Source organism: Liolophura sinensis, chromosome 2 (genome assembly GCF_032854445.1).
Source record: "Liolophura sinensis isolate JHLJ2023 chromosome 2, CUHK_Ljap_v2, whole genome shotgun sequence".
Lineage (NCBI taxonomy): Eukaryota > Metazoa > Mollusca > Polyplacophora > Chitonida > Chitonidae > Liolophura > Liolophura sinensis.
The window spans coordinates 21,491,547-21,512,873 of NC_088296.1; the positions used below are offsets into that span (position 1 = coordinate 21,491,547).

The window sequence follows — 21,327 nt, forward strand, 5'->3', positions numbered from 1 at the left end:
GCCGAGCCTCTCAAAAAAAAGAAGGAAGTGTTTTCTGTGTTCTCTATAAATCGTTCAATACATTATTTTATTGGGTTAAAACTAATTGCCCTATTTAGGAGAAAAATGAACAGTGTGCCCCGTCCAAGTGAGCCTCTATTGAGGTTATCACGTGACTTACTCTCAGCTGAACAAACTGACAAAATGGCGGAATCTGGTGCTCGGGACAGTGTGCTCATCCTTGGCGGTGAGTTTGCGAATTTTTTTTTCACACAATGACAGACATTTTTCTTTCGAAACAACTTTCGCCACAGCTAGGAACACCTTTCGTCTCAGTGCTTGCAGGAGCTTGTCACGTCGTTTCTTTGACACAGCCATCTGCCTTACCGCCCTACTCTGATCTCACGCCCATTGCGAGCAAAGCACATGCTGTTGTTGTTGTTTTCAGGTTATGTTGACGTTTATAAATGGGAGTGATTCATTGGTGACCTTCGCATTTTATGAATTTTATCACATCTCACAAGAGAGTAATTTTGACTGCAATTGTGAATAAAAGGTGTTCATATTATATTATGAAAAATGCTTAAATTCTGTTCTTAATATAAGCACAAATCCGCAATAGCAACGACTGCTGGAAAATGTCGATGTCGTCATGCAATCAGTCCATTTGTTAGGTGAATAACCCATGTTGAGAGATTAGACCTAAAAATCGGCCAGCTCACTAATAGCTGAATCGACCTAACTACACGCCAATAAACTGAAAATCACACGTTGAATTTCGTCTTTTTACTTCAAAGAAACCAGTTGTTCATAGTCCAATATAATATAGCTGTGTTTTATAGTTCTGACTTGACTTGGGTGGAACTAACCTAGGTGAATGATAATAGGATGAGCCCAAGATGTCACCCAAACCAGCATAAATTTAGGGCTCTAGAAAAATGCAAAGAAATTCATCCCTGTCCTCCATTTTCTCTGTCTGTTCTGTTTCAAATTGATGTTTCAAAACTGTAATATCTGATATACCAATCCAAAAACCCGCGTTCCAATGGGTAAGTGGAATCACACGATGATGTAACACTTACACCCTGTTTCAACACTGTTTTTTAAAAAAGCAGGTTGATTTTTATCACTCAGCTACGAAAGTAGTGATATGACGGCAGGTCAAGTTAGGATTGTAAAATGTGTATGCTGGGTAGGACTGTACCATCACTGTGTGATGGTTCCTTAACGCTGGATTACTCTCCGGCCTTACATGGGAAGATCTACCAGTAACCTGCGGATTGTCCGGGTTTCCCCCAGATCTGCCTGGTTTCCTCCTACTATAATACTTGCCTCCGTTATGTAAGTGAAATATCCTTTAGTATGGCATAAAACACCAATCAAATAAACAAATAAATCTAACACTAGATACAAAGGACTACAACATGGAGAGTAAAAGTGTAATTAAGACATCATTCTGTCCAGCTGTGTTAATTATGCTTAAGTGATTGCTACTTACATACCCCCTAGTACCATGGCTTAACAAAGAAGTAGGTTAAAATAAAAGAATGTTGTCATGTTGAATAACTTGATTGCGATTCATCAGACATCACTGATCTAGAAGGACTAAAAATGTTCTGTTGTCATCAAATTTAAGAAACAATCACATAAAGACTGCAGACTGCAACATTGCTGGGAATGCATAACATGATGGACACCTGTTACTGTCTGCTCCTTATCAGGTCCCAGGAGGCTCCACCCTCTCATTGGCTATTATGGCTTCTACAGGCCATGTACATATACTACACTTCTGTCACAAAGTTCACTTGTCTGACTGCGATTCGTCTCTTGGTATATAGAAGTTCCGGTGGCAAATACATGTATGCATAAGACAAGCATTGGAATTGCGTGGCCAGTTTAGTGTGACTGTCACACTTCAGTTACAAATCCCATGATGCAATGAAACACCATGGTTTGAGGTGACTCTGTCTTTCAAAGACAAAACACTGGACAGAAGACACAACATGCATTGGGACACCGTGTGTACAAGTCATTAAGAGAACAGGTGTTCAACTTGGAGAGGGCCTTCATTTATGTTTATTGGGGGTAACCTAACAAAGTTTTCCATAAAGTGTCTCAGTGAAGCAGCACTAGATAAAAGAGTGGTGGAAATACGTCCTGTGACAAGGAGGCACATCACACACACCCTAAGGATTCCTTCATCGTCATTTGACTGAAAAGCTGTTGAGTACGACATTAAACCCCAAGCACTGACTCACTCACTCCATAAAGTGCCCTACTCTGAAGTTTTCATAATTTAGGTTTTGTATGAAAATAATCTTTTTATTTTTCTGTAAATGAAATTTCCTAAAAGTGTCGTCTCTTTTATTATGGAGAATAAAAACAAACCATTCCCTACTGACTGATCCTATTTTGCTTGATGCAGGACCTAACATGGACCATATATTAAGAAGGGTTTTTCAGTAGTTGACAGTAACAGGGATTTCAATTAGATGTCAGTCAGTCATAATCAGTTAGGATATCTATGTCATGGTTGTAATCAGTCACAACAGTGTATCGTGTTTCCAAGAAACCTGATAAAAAGTCTCAAATATCCCTCCACTCCTCAACTCCTCCACCAATCCCCCCCCCCCTACCTCCCCCATTCCCAGGCCCCCACACACATCTGAAGTTACAGGTCAGCCCTCAATGAACACTATAATTAGAATTTTTGTGTAGTTCTGTAAAACATTTGGGCTCTCAAACTATTTGGCTCTTGAACTAAGCAAGCTGTGTTCAAGCTAACAAGTAAATTGAAAAAAAATTATGTTTTACTAATAAGTACAGATTTCACTTAATATTCACAGACTTACATGTGCATGTAAAATCTCTCAGAAAGCATTGTATTGAGCTACCTTAATTCCTCAACGTTTTCCACGGATAAAAGAGCAACTTTAAGCGCAATTTATGCAAATTTTTATTTTGATTTTAATGTTGGAGGCAAAACTACCTTGATTGGGTTGGCCAATTTCAAGACTTCAATAAAGTATAATTTGGTCTGCACAGAAAAATGCTTGGCCTGAACAGAATAATGCTTGGTCTGCACAGAATAATGCTTGAATAGACCCCTTGCAAATGTGAAATGGTTGAAGAATTACAGTGCATCCTTATGTACGGTGACTATCACATTGAAATTTTGGATCAGAACCTTCAGCTATGGCCTTGGAAAGTACATGCACGAGAGTGTGTATATTATATATTATGCAGTGATACATGGAGGCTGCAGTGATACGTGGGGGCTGCAGTGATACGTGGAGGCTGCATTGATACGTGGAGACTGCATTGATATGTGGAGACTGCAGTGATATGTGGAGGCTGCAGTGAGATACGTGGAGACTGCAGTGATATGTGGGGGCTGCAGTGAGATATGTGGAGGCTGCAGTGAGATATGTGGAGGCTGCAGTGAGATACGTTGTGGCTGCAATGAGATACATTGTGGCTGCAGTGAGATACGTGGAGGCTGCAGTGATATGTGGAGACTGCAGTGATATGTGGAGACTGCAGTTGTACGTGAAGGGTGTAGTGATACGTGGATACCTCAGTGATACGTGGAGGCTGCAGTGATATGTGGAGGCTGCAGTGATACATGGAGGCCGCAAAGATACGTGGAGACTGCAGTGATATGTGGAGGCTGCAGTGATACGTGGAGGCTGCAGTGATACATGGAGGCTGCAAAGATACGTGGAGACTGCAGTGATATGTGGAGGCTGCAGTGATACGTGGAGGCTGCAGTGATACTTGGAGGCTGCAGTTTTACGTGGATGCTGCAGTGATACATGGAGGCTGCAAAGACACGTGGAGGCTGCAGTGATACGTGGAGGCTGCAGTGATACATGGAGGCCGCAAAGATACGTGGAGACTGCAGTGATATGTGGAGGCTGCAGTGATACGTGGAGGCTGCAGTGATACTTGGAGGCTGCAGTTTTACGTCGAGACTGCAGTGATATGTGGAGGCTGCAGTGATACGTTGAGGTTGCAGTGATGCGTGGAGGCTGCAGTGAGATACGTGGAGGCTGCAGTGAGATACGTGGAGGCTGCAGTGAGATACGTTGTGGCTACAGTGATACATGGTGGCTTCAGTGATACGTTGCGACTGCAGTGTTAAGTATAGGCTGTAGTGCTACGTGGAGGCTGCAGTTAGATACATGGAGGCTGCAGTGATACATGAAGGCTGCAGTGAGATATGTAGAGGCTGCAGGGATAAAGGGAGGCTGCAGTGAGATACGTGGAGGCTGCAGTGAGATACATGGAGGCTGCAGTGATATGTGGAGGCTGCAGTGAGATATGTGGAGGCTGCAGTGAGATACGTGGAGGCTGCAGTGAGATACATGGAGGCTGCAGTGATACATGAAGGCTGCAGTGAGAAACGTGGAGGCTGCAGGGATAAAAGAAGGCTGCAGTGAGATGTGTGGAGGCTGCAGTGATATGTGGAGGCTGCAGTGAGATACGTGGCGGCTGCAGTGATGCGGGGAGGCTGCAGTGATACGTGGAGGCTGCAGTGATACGTGGAGGCTGCAGTGAGATGCGTGGAGGCTGCAGTGAGATACGTGGAGGCTGCAGTGAAATACGTTGTGGCAGCAGTGAGATACCTGGAGGCTGCAGTGATACGTGGAGGCTGCAGTGATACGTGGAGGCTGCAGTGAGATATGTGGAGGCTGCAGTCATATGTGGAGGCTGCAGTCATACGTGGAGGCTGCAGTGATATGTGGAGGCTGCAGTGAGATATGTGGAGGCTGCAGTGAGATACGTGGAGACTGCAGTGAAATACGTTGTGGCAGCAGTGAGATACCTGGAGGCTGCAGTGATATGTGGAGGCTGCAGTGATACGTGGAGGCTGCAGTGAGATATGTGGAGGCTGCAGTGATACGTGGAGGCTGCAGTGATACATGGAGTCTGCAGTGATACATGAAGACTGCAGTGAGATATGTGGCAGCTGCAGTGAGATATGTGGAGGATGCAGTGAGATATGTTGTGGCTGCAGTGATACATGGTGGCTTCAGTGATACGTTGCGACTGCAGTGTTAAGTATAGGCTGTAGTGATACGTGGAGGCTGCAGTGAGATACATGGAGGCGGCAGTGATACATGAAAGCTGCAGTGAGATACGTGGAGGCTGCAGGGATAAAAGGAGGCTGCAGTGAGATACGTGGAGGCTGCAGTGAGATACGTGGAGGCTGCAGTGATACATGGAGACTGCAGTGAGATTTGTGGAGGCTGCAGTGAGATACATGGAGGCTGCAGTGATACATGAAGTCTGCAGTGAGATACGTGAAGGCTGCGGGGATAAAGGGAGGCTGCAGTGAGATACATGGAGGCTGCAGTGAGAGACGTGGAGGCTGCAGTGATATGTGGAGGCTGCCTGTTTAATACTCTTAGTGCATATCATAACAGACGTCATGTGAGACTCACACTCGAAGTTCCAGATATCAGATTTCATTAATGTATATATCAGCATGCACATGTGTGAATGTACTTATACCAGTAGATGTTATCGTTTAATTTTGCTTTAATATGAGGTAACAGAACAGTGGTTCATTGTAAGTATTAGATCCGTATAAAGTATCACATTTGCGTGTAAATCATGAATTGTATGTTATAACAATGTCTATTGTTCATGTAGAGTTGACTGTTACCCAAAAAAACTGTCACAGTGTGACATGAATTTAATATTAGGACACTCGGCCTTTATTAAAAATATGTTTGTTGAGGGTAATGTGACCTACCTTTCAGAAAGGACCCTGCGCCAAAGCTTTTATGGGCTTTTGATGGAGTTCTGTTTTTATTTTACTCTCAATTGTAATTTTTTTCAGAACCTTTTCCTTAGCCTTAAAAAAAAATATCCCCATTAAGGGACATTAAATTTTTCCTGTGATAAGTAATTTGGGTTGCCCCCCAAAAAGTATATTTTAAGGATGGCCTTTCACAATCACATAAAGTTGGAAATGCCTGTAGGTAAAAAGACTATTTTTAGAAGGCTATATTTCTATTGTACATAGAGCATGCAGATGTTTCTAACATGTGGCATGGGAAAATGCTTTGACAAAGGAGATGTTGATCCTGGGTCTGACAGCGATCTTTTGTATCATATGTACATGTGCCTCGTTGGTTAAGTTCTCTGTACGTTTTGTGGCGTTAAGGGATCAACACAACTCTTGAGGCTGCTTAAGGTGGTTTAGTAAATACATGAAGTTGTGGCCTCCATGACCAATGTGGTTAGCATGCCAGCACAGCGCAGACCCAGGGGCCTCTCACCAGTACGGTGGGTGCCGTGAGTTCAGGTCATGCTGGCTTCCTCTCCAGCCATACATGGGGAGGTCTGCCAACAGCCTGCGGATGGTCACAGATTTCTCCTGGGATCTGCCTTGTTTCCTGCCACCATAATGCTGGGCTCCATTGTACAAGCAAAATATTCTTGAGTAGGGTGTAAAACACATAGTAAATAAATACATACATGTAAATAAATACCTTGTACATGAAGTTCATTAGAGATCACTTGCCTTCATATTGGTATGCACCAAAGGAAGCAAATCAGTGTGTCACATGCGGGAAAGTCTGTCAGTTACTTGCCCGAGGTTAGTGGATTATTATGCTTGGAACATTTCTGTTTCCTTCACCCCTAAAACTGAGAACTGTAGTAAGTGAAAAAAGACTTACACAGGGTGTAGCGCATCATTCACAAAAATGAATTCAGTTTGCTAGTTCCATGAATTGTTTTTGTTTTGGTTTTTGCTATAGGAACTGGATTTATTGGGAGGAATTTAGTGCATTATTTGATCAGCAATGAACTGGCAGGCCGGGTGAGTAAATAGGATTTACATAGTGTACTGTATTTCACCGTTAGTTTATTTTGTAAAAATGTGCCTTAAGAAGCTCATAAAGACCTTACGATGATACTTTTGATGTCAATATTTAACAACTTTTCTGATTAGAAATTTATCAGATGTCACAAAAATTGCCTATTGGTGAATGAAAGAGTTCTAATCAAGCAAAATGTGTCACATAAAAAATGCTTCACTTTTAGTGATATAAAATGTGTGAACATAGTATACAGGTAGATGTTTGGTAATATACAAACCTGTAGGCCTACATGAGTGTGTTGGGATTTTTGTTTTCTCAAACAGGTCGTGGAAAATTTTGTTAAATTGTCATTTTAATGATTTTAAAACTTTTGACATAAATTAATAAAATATGGCACAAAAGCTTTGCCAGTGTAAGTTTCTGGTGTAATTTTCAGGGTTACGTTATATATCAGTGTGAAGTTGAAAGATTAAGAAAAAAATCCCAGTTACATGTATTTGCATAAATGTGCATTTAGGAAGAAGAAAGGTGGGATAAATCTTGCATATCATTTCTTCCTATATTGTTTGCTGGTAGAAACTGAGCAGTGAAATCAGTTTGTAAACAGCTAATGAAATATTTACCATTGAAATCCATGACAAGGCTTTTTAAGGCCATTGGGAATAGGCAAACAGTGGTGTATGATAGGTACATTGTGGTCTAAGTCAACCAGTAACAGTGGTGTATGATAGGTACATTGTGGTCTAAGTCAACCAGTAACAGTGGTGTATGATAGGTACATTGTGGTCTAAGTCAACCAGTAACAGTGGTGTATGATAGGTACATTGTGGTCTAAGTCAACCAGTAATTAAGCTAACTGTTGTTCTTCTTCAACCTTTTCTACCACTAAAGCACAACTTTTCGGTCAAATTTGTGCAAACAGTTATTATGACAGTGACACCAAAAATGATTTGCTTGTGTCACAAAACTTGCAAACTTCATAAAACTGTGCACATTATTTCTCTACACCCAACACATATAGTTCTCTTAGAATATTTTTTTTGTATTGGTCATAGAGGTGATTGAAGAATTAAGGTCCATTTAAACGGTCCTGAAAATGCTCTAAATGAAAGGTTATTACATGTAGTTCTTTGAAAATCCTCAAAACGCTTTTGTTTATTTGAAAATAAATCAAGCAAAGGTGTTTCCGTGTAAGGTAATCCTTCCCTCAAAGTGTTGTTTATCCAACACATATTTCAGGGGTAACATTCCATGAGGTCAATGTACACATGTTTTTCAGATTCGTGTTGCTGACAAGGTTCCCCCACAGATGGCCTGGCTAAACCCTACCCACAAGGTAAATAAAGTCAACTGTGGTTCATAATATATATATATATATATATATATATATATATATATATATACACGCACATATATGGAGATTAAAAGATTAAAAGGTACATGGAATGCTTGGTTTTTATTTCTTAATGTATATGGTAAGGCCTGGCATATAAAAGTACAAAAAGAATCTCAGCTTTGTTTTGGGGAGGAACGGGGCAGGGAGTGGGGTGGGGTGGTGAAAAGGGCTTTGAACTACAGTTTTCCTAAAGGCCTAAGCCGTCTGTGTAGAAATATAAAGTATCCTGCTGTGGGTAACATCAGTGATGACAGGTGTCGAAACTTTCTTGGGAGGTGAGCCCTACCAAGAATTGGGGACACTATTATGCTGGTCTCGTTTTCCTAAAGGCCTAAGCCGTCTGTGTAGAAATATAAAGTATCCTGCTGTGGGTAACATCAGTGATGACAGGTGTCGAAACTTTCTTGGGAGGTGAGCCCTGCCAAGAATTGGGGACACTATTATGCTGGTCTCGTTTTCCTAAAGGCCTAAGCCGTCTGTGTAGAAATATAAAGTATCCTGCTGTGGGTAACATCAGTGATGACAGGTGTCGAAACTTTCTTGGGAAGTGAGCCCTGCCAAGAATTGGGGACACTATTATGCTGGTCTCATTTTCCTAAAGGCCTAAGCCGTCTGTGTAGAAATATAAAGTATCCTGCTGTGGGTAACATCAGTGATGAAAGGTGTCGAAACTTTCTTGGGAGGTGAGCCCTGCCAAGAATTGGGGACACTATTATGCTGGTCTCGTTTTCCCAGTATGTTCATTGATGATGTACATGTGGTTTCCGAATATTTGCAACCGTTGGCTGAAAATATGCGTTAAATAGTAGGGTCAATGGAGAAATGTAAAGTATGCCTCACATTTGAACATTTGTTTTGCCATGTATCTTTCATTCAAGCATATGTTACGCTGTTTTTAAACAATATATTGATGATGGTGAAATTTGTATATATTGCCATACATGTTGTTTATCAATGTTTTTGCATGTTTGCAAGATATATTGATAAATTTATGCTTTTTTGCAACCATAAAATTTGCCAGCCCAACCAGTAAAGTTTTGTTTCCAGAAGCAAATGAAAGTATAGTATAAATCTTAATCAGTGTGAAGAGTTTGAGAATTTAAGGTATGTTGATTATGATGACAAATCACAAACACAAATGACAAAAGCATACTCTGGATGCATGTGTACTTTCACATAAAGCATTTAACCTTTGTGATTTTTATTTCAGGAAGCTTTTGCAAATCCAAAAGTACAGTTTAAACATTCCAACTTAATAAATCCAGGTAAGATTCCGGTAGTTATCCTACATCAGGCTAATTACTCAGGTTTTCAATGAACAGTAACCGTTACGTCAGGGACATGTGTACTCCTTGTTCCTGCAACTGATGTGGAGCGTCTGTTGACTAGGTTATCTCCCTTTGCTAGGATTTGCAAACAGTGGTCACATCGATGAGGCGATTCGCCGTTACATGGGTCTTCTGCGCTGAATTGATGGGATTTTTACAATATAAATTTGTTAGTCAGTGATAGGATACAGAAATATATGGCCTCCCTGGCAGATTATTAAAGATGACTGAGTATGTCATTTGGTTGGTAGAACATTCAGATTTCTGCTGACCTTGGAGGCTCCTGTAAAATTCTTGGGTGTGGCACTACACAACAATGAAATAAGTAAATTTAGATTGTGCAATTTGTTACAGTCCTTGAAAGTACCTGTACATGGACTTAATTTTTCAATGTTAAATATCATATTGCTTGTCATGTATGCTTATAACGACCTGATCGTTGTGTTATACTTTAGATTTTCACAAAACTCAACCTTGAAAGGCCTTATTTCAAAATAGGGGCTGTTTCTACTGGTGTTCATCAGATGCGTTATTTCAGAAAACAATGAGTGAGTGAGGGTTTAATGTCGTACTGAGCAATTTTTCAGTCATATGACGACGAAGGATCCTTAGTTTGGATGTAATGTACCTCCTTGATGCAGGACGGATTTCCAGCACTCTTTTATCGAGTGCTGCTTCACTGAGACGACTTACTGAAGGCAAGTTAGCCGCCCCACCCGAGCCATTATACTGATACGGGTCAACCAGTCGTTGCACTTCCTCTTAATGCTGAACGCCACAGAAAAAAATGAACATGCACAAATATATAACCAAGACAGCACAGCCGCACATACAGAAAAATTTGTGCAAAAACTAATAAGAAGCAAAAAAAATTTATTTGCTGGAAGCTTCAGCCCCCTGTTTGCAGTGGGAGGTTGGTTTTTCTCACAAGTAAATGTAGCTGTACAGGGGGAAAATTTGGTTTAATTCGTTTCCTTTGCTCACATTTTCTTTCTAATAAATATGTAAAAGTTTTAGGCAGGTATACTAGAAAGTAATGATTTTTTATCTAGTCTGTGGCGTCTTGTTCTAAAATTTCAACTCTTCCAAGTTTACTGTGCTAAAATGAACAACAATGACCAGTTAAAGAATCCCTACATTTGTTAAATGACCTACCAAAATGGTGTCCAGTAGTCTCCATGAAGGTTTGTACAAAATCGAACGGTCCTTGGAAATGGTGTAAAAGATAGGATATTAAGCCTTTGAAAAGTGTCCTTGAAAACAATTTTCATGTACAGGTGAGAAATCTTTATTCAACTTCAAAATGCATTTATGAATCACCGGTCATTCCCCTTCCTTTCAGTGTCTGTAGAGAATGCCTTCACGGACCCAGAAGGAGAATTTGATTATGTGATCAATCTAGCCGCTGAGACTAAGTATGGACAAACGGATGCTGTAAGTTGTGACATTTATGTCCTGTATAACAGACCAGTCTAGAAGATTTCAAGGACATTACTATTCCTCTACATTATTTTGTCCTGTATTTTGTTTGGCCAATGACTGCGTCAGACCAGCGTAGCGTGCTCCATTTGTTTATTTCTTTGTTTGTTTGTTTATTCACCATATTAAACTAGATAACAACAAGTAAGGGTTGATTTTAAGTACAAAGACGACCGGAATAAAGTCCAATGGACTTGTTCTATCCCATTGAAACATTGGTATATCAATGGACAGTTTTAAAACCTAATGCAGTTACCTGCCCTTGGTAAATATGTCCAGCTTGTCGGTATATATCGAATGCTTTGATCATCACCAAGGAATGAAGCCTACACAACCTAGAAAATAAGACACTGGCTTGATGCTCCCGATAAGTCCACAAAACATAAGAGTTTGCAAACTTCTGTTGCAAGGCCACGGAGTGCAATCTGACTTTGGTTTGGGGCCAACCCAGGCCGAACCAAATCTTACTTGAGACTGTATATAACTGATTGACAAACAAGGATTGACAAACAAGGATTGACAAACATGGATTGACAAACAAGGATTGCAAACAAGGATTTGCTGCCATTGTCATGATCGTTGAAAACTGTGTTGTTGTTGTTTTACCCAGGTATACAGGGACGGCATAATGCGTCTCAGTCTGAACTGTGCTCGAGAGGCGGCCAAGCGGAAAGTCAAACGATACTTGGAGGTGTCCAGTGGACAAATGAACTCTTCTGAAAAGGTGAGGGGGTTTGGAGTTGACCCAGAAGAAGGATTTTTAATGTAATGAATAAATCAGCAGTGACTGACACAAAGCATCACGCAGTGTACATGTGAAGAGTTTTTATAGATTGATGCTGTAATACTGCAGTGTTGTTTTTAACTACCTGTATACTGAGGGGACTCAGCGTCTGAGGGGGGTTAGTGCTCCAGCACGGTGCAATGACCCAGGAGCCTTTCACCAATGCGGTCGCTGTGAGTTCAAGCACAGCTTCAGCTGGCTTCCTTTCCACCCGTACTTCGAAAGGTCTGCCAACAACCTATTTGCCCCGGGCTCTGCCACGTTTCCTCCCACTATAATACTTGCCACCGTCGTATAGGTGAAATATTCTTCAGTATGTCGTAAAACACCAATCAAATAAATAAATTCTACTTTCTACATGGTATGTGCACACATGTATACACTGGACTTGTGGACTGGCTTTGGTGACGTTGTGTATGGCCTGTCCACTTTTCTACCACCATAATGCTGGCCGCAGATTTAGAAGTCAAAAGTTCTTGAGTATGATTTAAAACATGAATCAATTAAATGAATACTAGTAACTTGCCCAAGGTCAGCTGCTTATTTGAAGGACTGGTTTCCCCCCACCCATACAACTCACTGACTGACATCATGTACAACAGGCCAGCTGGGTGTATTGTGTACAGAAATTCTCTTACTTTGAGAGAAATAACCAGACTCAAACTCATGTTCTTCACTTAGCCTTCTCAATACCGTACATACACACATACTAAACCATATATCACTTTACAAGGTGACAAGAAACTGTAAATTCATTTGCAGATTTCAGCCCTGCTTTTTGGTCTGTATTTTTAGCCAATCAGAGAAGACTCCAAGTGCAACCCGTGGACACAAATGGCCAAACACAAACACAGTGTGGAACGGGAGTTGTCAGAGATGGCTGATCTTAATTATGTAATCGCACGACCAGCGATTGTTTACGGACCGGGCGACAGACAGGGACTGAGTATGAAGTTTCTCAGCATTGTGTTTATTTTTCTGTGATACATGTCCCATTTGGTCGATGTGAGTTCAAGTTCACCTCATGCTGGCTTCCTCTCCGCTCGTACATGGGAAGGTCTGCCAGCAACCTGTGGATTTTTGTGGGTTTCACCTGTCCTCTGCCCGGTTTCCTCCCACCATAACGTTGGCCGCCGTCGTTTAAGTGAAATATTCTTGAGTATGGCGTAAGACAGCAATCAAATAAATAAATTAATATTGTCAGATTGACTTAACTAGGATAGGAGAATTACTTCTTACGTGTTTGCTAATGTTACTCTGTTGATCTCAGTCGTGTCAGTTATATTTTAGACCGTACATAGGAAGGTCTGTCAACAACCTACAGATTGTCATGGGTTTCCCCCTGGGCTCTGCCTGGTTTTCACACACCATAATGCTGGCTGCCATGGTATAAGTGAAATATCCTTTAGTATGGCGTAAAACACCAATCAAATAAGCAAATAAATTTAACACTGGATACAAAGGACTACAACAGGGAGAGTAAAGGTGTAATTAAAACATTATTCTATCAAACTGTGTAAATTATGCTTAAGTGATAGCTACTTGCATACCCCCATAGCACCATGGCTTAAGTGGAAGGTTAAAATGAAAGAATGTTGTGATGTTGAATAAACTTGATCACAGTTCATCAGACATCACTGATCTAGAATGATTAAAAAATGTTGTGTGGTCATCAAATTTAAGAAGCAATCACATGAAGGGACCAATCAAATAAATAAATAAAACATATGTCAGAACAGTCTCTACGGAATGGTATGATGTTAGGGTCACAAGCCCAAACCCAGCAGGACTTAATACCAGATTTAGCTTCAGGCCAAGTCTTCAATTTTTGTAGTCAGCCCAAAATAATATTATTGTGTCTGTGCTAAAGTTGTATACTGTGAGCATTGTTTGACACTCATAAGCCATATAGTTGTGATTTAAATTTCACATTTATGCCCTATCGTATAAATAAGCAAATAAAAAACTTTTTTTTTGCTGGAAAAAGTTCAAAAGTTTTGTAAAATATGAAAATAATGTTAGTACCTTATTAAAATTGTTCATGTTTTTTTTTTTTTATTTTTTTGTTTTTTTTTTTATTTGGCAGCACCCAGACTGGTTATTGGAGCTGTGTACAAATACACAAAAGAAGTAATGAAAGTAAGTAGATTTTTATGTTTACAGTTCGCTTCAGTTTAGAAACTGTGAAAGAACATTTATTCTTTCATTGTAATTGATTTTTGCAGATGTTGTGGACAAAAGATCTCAAAATGAACACGGTACACGTGGAAGATGTTTGTCGTGCTCTTTGGCATCTCTGTCACCATGGTAACCGGGGTGAAATTTACAACATTGTTGATGACAGTGGATCAAGTAAGTACTGACAACAGAGAAACTTTACTTTTGTCATGGGGAGTGACAGAGATACACACATTTGCCTTTGTATCAGGATGGTATGTGGGAAGGTCTGCCAGCAACCTGGGGATGGTTGTGGGTTTCAGCCCATTTGTCTCCCATTGCTTGCTGTCGTATATTAAAGTGAAATATTCTTGAGTATGGTGTATTACATCAATCAAATGAATAAATATGTTAAAAAATCTATCTGGATGGATTTGGTTGTTGGATTTGAAAGGAAGAAAAATTCACAGTGACTTGCCAAAGGTCAGTGGTTTGCTCTTGGCACTCCAGAATCCTCCAACCACATAACCGATTGCCGTCATATACTCGTAGAATTAATACTTTTTGTGAAGAACTGAAATTGGCCAACCCAACCAGTATAGCTTTGTCTCTAAAATCAAATTAAAAGTGTGCATAAATTGCACTGAAAGTTGCTCTTTCATATGAGAAGAGGTTGAGTGAGTGAGTGAGTGCTTGGGGTTTAACGTCGTACTTAACAATTTTTCAGTCATATGACGACGAAGGAATCTTTAGGGTGCATGTACGTGTAATGCGCCTCCTTGTTGCAGGACGGATTTCCACCGCTCTTTTATTTAGTGCTGCTTCACTGAGAAGACTTACCGAAGGCAAGTAAGCCGCCCCGCCCGAGCCATTATACTGATAAGGGTCAACCAGTCGTTGCACTATTCCCTTCATGCTGAACGCCAAGCGAGGAAGTTACAACTTCCTCTTTTAAAGTCTTAGGTGTGACTCGATCAAGGATTGATCCTGGATCTACTGGTCCCGAAGCGGACGCTCTACCAACTGTGCTATCCGGGCCGGTCATATGAGAAGAGGTTGAGGAATTAGGATAAGCAACCATCAAACAGAAATTTAATCAATTAATTCCAGTGCAGAGTGGTGTTTTATGCAGTATTCATTTACCTTTTTCTATCCGGGCCGGTCATATGAGAAGAGGTTGAGGAATTAGGATAAGCAACCATCAAACAGAAATTTAATCAATTAATTCCAGTGCAGAGTGGTGTTTTATGCAGTATTCATTTACCTTTTTCACACAAATAATTTGAAGACAAACATAATTGCATCTACACAGAAAGTCTGCAAAATAAGGAAAATTATAACAACAGCTGTTCTTGGTATTATTCAGTCTGTCGAATTACGTTTTCATTTTATTCTTAACTAATAACCAGGACCCCTCTCACCATTGTGATCGAGAGCTAGTCCAGCTCATGTTGGTTACATTTCTGTGGGAAGGTCAGCCAGTGACCTGCTTGTGGGTTTCTCCAGGACTGTGTCCGGTTTCCTCCAACCATAAAGCTGTCCTCCATCGTTTAAGTGAAATATTCCTGAGTATGGTGTAAACAGTCAAATAAATAAATCAATAAACGTTCCTCGCCAGTGTGGGCTGTCTCTGTAATTACTTATAAATTTACAACCGAATTCAAATGTACCAATACAACACGCAGATGTGTGGTGAAATACGCATATTGTGTGGGCTGCATTCCTTCCTATGATTGTACCAGCAGGCAAATGTGGATGGGGGAAACACAAAATCAACTTACTTACTTTCTTTTGAATTCTGTTTCAGCGCAGGGTTTAGTAAACGAACTAGTGTCTCAGATTTACAACATCAACCACGACTATGTGGGCTCTGCTATCTCCAGCATAGCCAAGGTGAGTTCAGTTCACAAAGCCGAACCCTCAGGTACAGGTGCATACTCCTCACAGCGCATGGATCACTCTCTACTTTCGCTTCACATCACTTCTGCCACTCGCAGATTTTGTACAGATGTCTTGAACAACACCGAGATCACTAGGGTCATGCTGATGAGGCAAGAAGTGATGTCAAAAAACACAAACACTCTGTCTCATTTTCTGTCTTTATTTAGGCTTGATACACATGCATTCTCGTTGTCTAACATACGCACAACATGATTCTAACGCTTATCTGTAACAGTTTTATTGTTGAATGCTGATTATATGTCGGCAGGAGGGAATTAGTGATCAACTGTTAAAGCCAAAAGAAACCTAAGTGCGTCACGCAGAACCCGAAGGTCAAGCTTGGCCTACTGCGACTCAAAAAGACTTTGACCAACACAGTTGTGTGTTCAAATCCAGCTCTTAGTTTTTCCAACTATGGCTTCGAGTGAAGAAGATTGTCATGTGCCTGCTGAAGATCTGAGGTTTACTCTGGGCCCTCTAAATAAACCGAACTACCGTAATATATTAATTATTAAGAAAGTTTTTAGCACAGCATTATAAACACTGATAAAGTAAGTAAATTAGTTCCCAAACTAAGTAAAATTATGCAACAATATCGCTTCACGTTTTTGCGAGTGGAAATTTGAAAACCTTTCAGTTACATTTTGACTTCGTTTGTTTTCAGTTGAACATGTCCAGTGTGGTAGAAGACATCAATGACAAGCATATGGAGCCATGGGCAGATGCCTGTCAACGCGACGGAATTCTAAACACCCCACTCAACCCCTTCATAGACCAGGTACGCACGTGGCCTCTTTATACATGTATTTGTATCAGGCTAAAGAATACTGTGTTGGCCATCTGTTTCCAAGGCACTCTTCAAGTTTTTTTAAATCTTTTGAGAGCTACAGGATTTCACTAGATAAGGGTAACAGATGGCCAAATAGCATGTCACTACTACATGCTGGACTTATGAATAATAGTACAAGTACCTCTTGATAATTCCATATTGTACGATTATATACACACATATCAGAAAATAGAACTACAGGCGCTTTCATGGCCGAGGTGGTTAGCACGCCAGCGCAGACCTATTACACACGAGCTTCTCACTAATGCGATCAATGTGAGTTCAAGTCCAGCTCATGCTGGCTTCCTCTCTGGCCGATACATGGGAATGTCTGTAAGCAGCGTATGATTGGCCGTGGGTATCTAGCCCGGTTACCTCCCACCATAATGCTGGCCACCGTCGTATAGGTGAAATATTCTATAGTATGGCGTAAAATAAATAAATAAATAAAACTTCATCGGATACTTTGTGACCACGTACAAAAGGAAGGAGGAGGACTTCTCTTCCGATATCGGTTCATTTCTCGTGAGTACAAATGACAGCCCTTCTCGCAGTGTTACATCCATCTCGCAAAATCCTGTGGAAGTCGAAAAATGTTAATATTTAATATAAATTCCCTTGGTTCTAGAGTACCAAGAGTTCAAGCTCATTGGTCGCAGTGATCTGATACGTATTGCAGGGTTGAAAGAATTCTTTCCTATATAATCTCACGATGTGTGACACTGCCTCATAGAAACATGCGGGTTGTTAAAACCAGATAGAAGTTTAAAATGTAATAGCTACATGTATGCAAATAAAGCTGTATAAAACATATTTTTGTTGATGGCCCTGCCCACATAGATATTTGTATGTACTGGGTACATGTACATCTTGAGACCCCATTGTTGTCAATGTGTACATTCATCACACTAACCTGTGAATGGCCGTGGGTTTCCCTCAGGCAGAGCCTGGTTTCCTCCCACCAAAATGCTGGCCGCGGTCATATAAGTGAAATATTCTTGAGCATTTTCCACAGCAGGTCCAATCCCACATTTGAGTGTTGTGGTATTTCTAGGAACTGCTATACAACAAGCACCTTTGCCTGGATGGACAGAAGCTCAAGGACACAGGGTTTGTGTACAGAAGGCCAGAGGTGGAGATTAACAGTTTAAGAGAGGTACATTTGCTATAGGCTCATCAAATCCTATTCGAAAAGACTGATTGGTGATTCCATGGCCTTGGTGGTTAGCATGCCAGCATGGCACAGTGACCCAGGAGCCTTTCATCAATGCAGTCTCCGTGAGTTCAAATCCAGCTCATGGTGCGGTCTTTTCTTGCCGTACTTGATAAAGTCTGGCAGCAACCAGTGGATGGTCATGGGTTTCCACCAAGTTTACTCCAACCATCATGACCATAATACCGCCAGTTGTCAGTGATTATCAGTGAAATATTCGTGACTGTGGCATAAAACACCAGTAAAATAAAAAAAAAAATAAACAAACACTGGTTAACATGCAGAATAAATATTAGGGGGAATGGTCACTTGAAGGGAGATAGAACTTTCATTATTTGCATAAAGGTGATATATTCTTCATGAGTGAAGGTGATACATGTATGTTTCTAGCATTAAGTATTACACATCAGTGACTGTGTTTCTCTTTCATGTCCTTAAAAAGATACATTTTTGGCTAAATTTAGAGATACTTGGAGCATTGTCAACATCACAATCAAAAAGCTTCAGTATAGTGTCTAGTAGTGTAGTTGAAGGGACAGACAATCTTGCTCAAGGTGCATTAATCCAAGAAATGGAGCTGTGAAGTTTTACTGTGTTTATTGCTTCTTCCTAAGACTGGTCCGCTTCGGGACCGGTAGATCCAGGATCAATCCTTGATCGAGTCACACCTAAGACTTTAAAAGAGGAAGTTGTAACTTCTTCGCTTGGCGCTCAGCATGAAGGGTTTGTGCAACGACTGGTTGACCCTTATCAGTGTAATGGCTCGGGAGGGGCGGCTTACTTGCCTTCGGTAAGTCGTCTCGGTGAAGCAGCACTAGGTAAAAGAGCGGTGGAACTCCGTCCTGCAACAAGGGGGTACATTACACATACATACACCCTACGGATTCCTTTGTCATCATATGACTGAAAAATTGTTGAGTACGACATTCAAACCCCAAGCACTCACTCACTCACTCACTCACCACTCACTCACTCCTAAGACTGGTCAATCTGTGCTTCTGTCTAAAGTCTTCACTATTTTATTGCAGGTACTAGACGACTTTTTAAAAATGGGCATCTTCCCTTCGTCACTGTTGTCGTCAGAAATGATTTGGAGAGACGGACAAGCTCGCAACGGTGAAGGGTTTGGTGATCAGCTGGAGGAAGAATGGGGAAGCGGATGATGCTAAGTTATCTCCCTTGAATTGAGATATTTTGAAGAGTTATCTCTCTTGCCTTTTACACTCTAATCACGGTAGTTCAGTATTGGCCGGCTGGGTTATCTCCCATGTATCTGTATGCATCATTCGCCTCAGTATGTGATTCTTACACGCTCGTGACTTGATGGTTGTCACTGGCCAAGTTGTGAAAAGTGTTTCACTAGCGGCTTGTGTGTTGCTTAACTGATCTAACGATGTACTAACGTACCAAGCAATACAGAGCCACACCCAACCTTGGCAGAAATGAGACAGGACCAAGTACATGTAGCCCTTATCGCGGTTATGTGACTTAGGGATTCCCGTTAGATATGTCATCAACTTTTCCAAAATAAGTAGGTAGTTAATGGAGCAGCTCATGCATATTCAGATACGCATCAACACAGGCTGTTAATGCATTCTCATATGCACAATTAGGCTTCCCTTGGGTATCAAAGGTCAGGAAAGACATGCAAGGATATATCATGTGACATTGCAAACAAGGGTTTCGTTCTCCAGAGATCAAGACCCTGGCAATGGAAACACATGGATTTACTGTACGTATTGACCTGAACGGACAGAATGAAGAGTCAGAAATTCTCAGATACATTTGATCTTGTCACTGACATACAAATATACAAGGCCAGTGGTTGTTATGATGCATTCCTGAGGAGTGTGTGAAGCTGACCTGCTCGCTATGTTAGTACATTATTAAATCAAGTGTCAGCTTCCCGCGCGGAGCTAGTGTTCCGCATGAAATCACTTATGCTTTACCAGTTATAGGATACAAGCTGAGTCCAAGTGAACTGAATACAGTCTCTTGGGGTAAATCCTAAACATGATGGATAACCCAGGGAGAGCACCGAGTTACCTCCCTTGTCCTGTTCTGCCGCCTTATAGAACCACTTATAAATTTGTGTCTGTAAGAAATACTTACAGGGCCGGGTAAGAGTTTAGGGGAATATTGCATGATAGATTTGGCTTAAATGTTCTTAAAAATGCCAATTTAAAAAAAAATCTTCATGTACGAAAATTTATAACTACATGTAATCTTGACCCTATAATTTGCTCTGTAAAACATTAAGTGAAAATTTCTTAATATCTGAAAATATTTTACCCAAGTTAGCTCACTGTTAAAAAAGGTTTCTAAATTAAACAGCTGTATTTAGGCCAAAGTATAATTCATTCATTTTCATGAAGTTTCATTACAGATTTTTTTTAAAAACAGCACAAATGAAAAAAAATAATCGTCAGGAAAATACGGTAGGTAATTATGACGATCCTCACAGTCTGCTATATCCAATAGACCGTGAAGAAATATTTGAAGAATGTAAGGCTTCATTTAATACACCTAAAGGTCAAACACTCATTGACCTCTATGCTTCCATTTTGAGATTACATATACCACACATTGTATATCTGGTTATTTTACTGTTTTAGGGAAGAAAATGTCTCCACCATATATTGAATTTGCATATTATTTTTTTGCTTCCAGACCATGCATGTTACGTACATTTTACACATGATGTTGTTGTTCCATGGATGTTTAAGCAGGTGTGCATATAGTAGATGTATACTTGCATTTTTTCCAGATATTTCGTTTATTGTAATTCCATGAGTCCTGTGATTTTGGTGCAGATTTGTACCAATTTGATGATTATTGTTGATTGGAGGGCAGAGTAATTGATGTCATTTCAAAATGTGTGTTTTCATTTGAATTATAAACTTATTGAATCAAGTCTAAATTGACATGTGATCCATAAAATTTTTTTACCTGATTTAACAATATTTTGATTGTTTTATTGTCAACAGGATATCTTACAAGCTAAATGACTTACACAACTGTGAAATTTGGAACACAATATTTGTACCTTGATAGTCTGATTGACAGGATTTGACAAACATTTCCTCAATTGTCCCGTGTTTCTCCAATTATTTCTGAGTTTTCGCTGTACTGTTAAACGATTTGAGCACACCGTGAGCTGGCCTGAAACAATATACTGTTCTCATACTGTAGTTCTACAAATTTTCGATTGTTGATAACGTATGTGTTCAAGCATTATCTGATGCCATTATTCCGTGTAGACTGATGAAAGCTCCAACATTGGTCAAGCCAACCAATGTAGTTTTGCGGGATTGAGGGTAAATACAGAACGGCACAGGTGGTGACATTTTGGTGGGGTTATGAGTTTTTCCACCCAGCACTGTGT

The 21,327-nt window shown here is 40.5% G+C and overlaps 1 protein-coding gene across 1 annotated transcript; it reads left to right on the forward strand.

The window, feature by feature from the left end:
* Positions 1 to 177: 177 nt before the first annotated feature.
* On the forward strand, positions 178 to 21,111 carry LOC135462658 (dTDP-glucose 4,6-dehydratase-like). Its single transcript, XM_064739882.1, has 13 exons — positions 178 to 226; positions 6,753 to 6,814; positions 8,095 to 8,151; positions 9,422 to 9,476; positions 10,882 to 10,973; positions 11,629 to 11,742; positions 12,598 to 12,748; positions 13,889 to 13,941; positions 14,028 to 14,154; positions 15,767 to 15,852; positions 16,565 to 16,678; positions 17,784 to 17,885; positions 18,971 to 21,111. The coding sequence occupies exons 1-13, from the start codon at positions 184 to 186 to the stop codon at positions 19,103 to 19,105; spliced, it is 1,191 nt and encodes a 396-aa protein (XP_064595952.1). The 5' UTR covers positions 178 to 183; the 3' UTR covers positions 19,106 to 21,111.
* The last annotated feature ends 216 nt before the right edge of the window (positions 21,112 to 21,327 follow it).

Excerpts from the sequence above, each read along its gene's own strand:
- LOC135462658 (XM_064739882.1), top strand. The coding sequence starts at position 184 with ATGGCGGAATCTGGTGCTCGGGACAGTGTGCTCATCCTTGGCG. Across the intron at positions 6,815-8,094 it reads GCAATGAACTGGCAGGCCGG|ATTCGTGTTGCTGACAAGGT; the intron begins GTGAGTAAATAG and ends CATGTTTTTCAG. Across the intron at positions 15,853-16,564 it reads CTATCTCCAGCATAGCCAAG|TTGAACATGTCCAGTGTGGT; the intron begins GTGAGTTCAGTT and ends GTTTGTTTTCAG.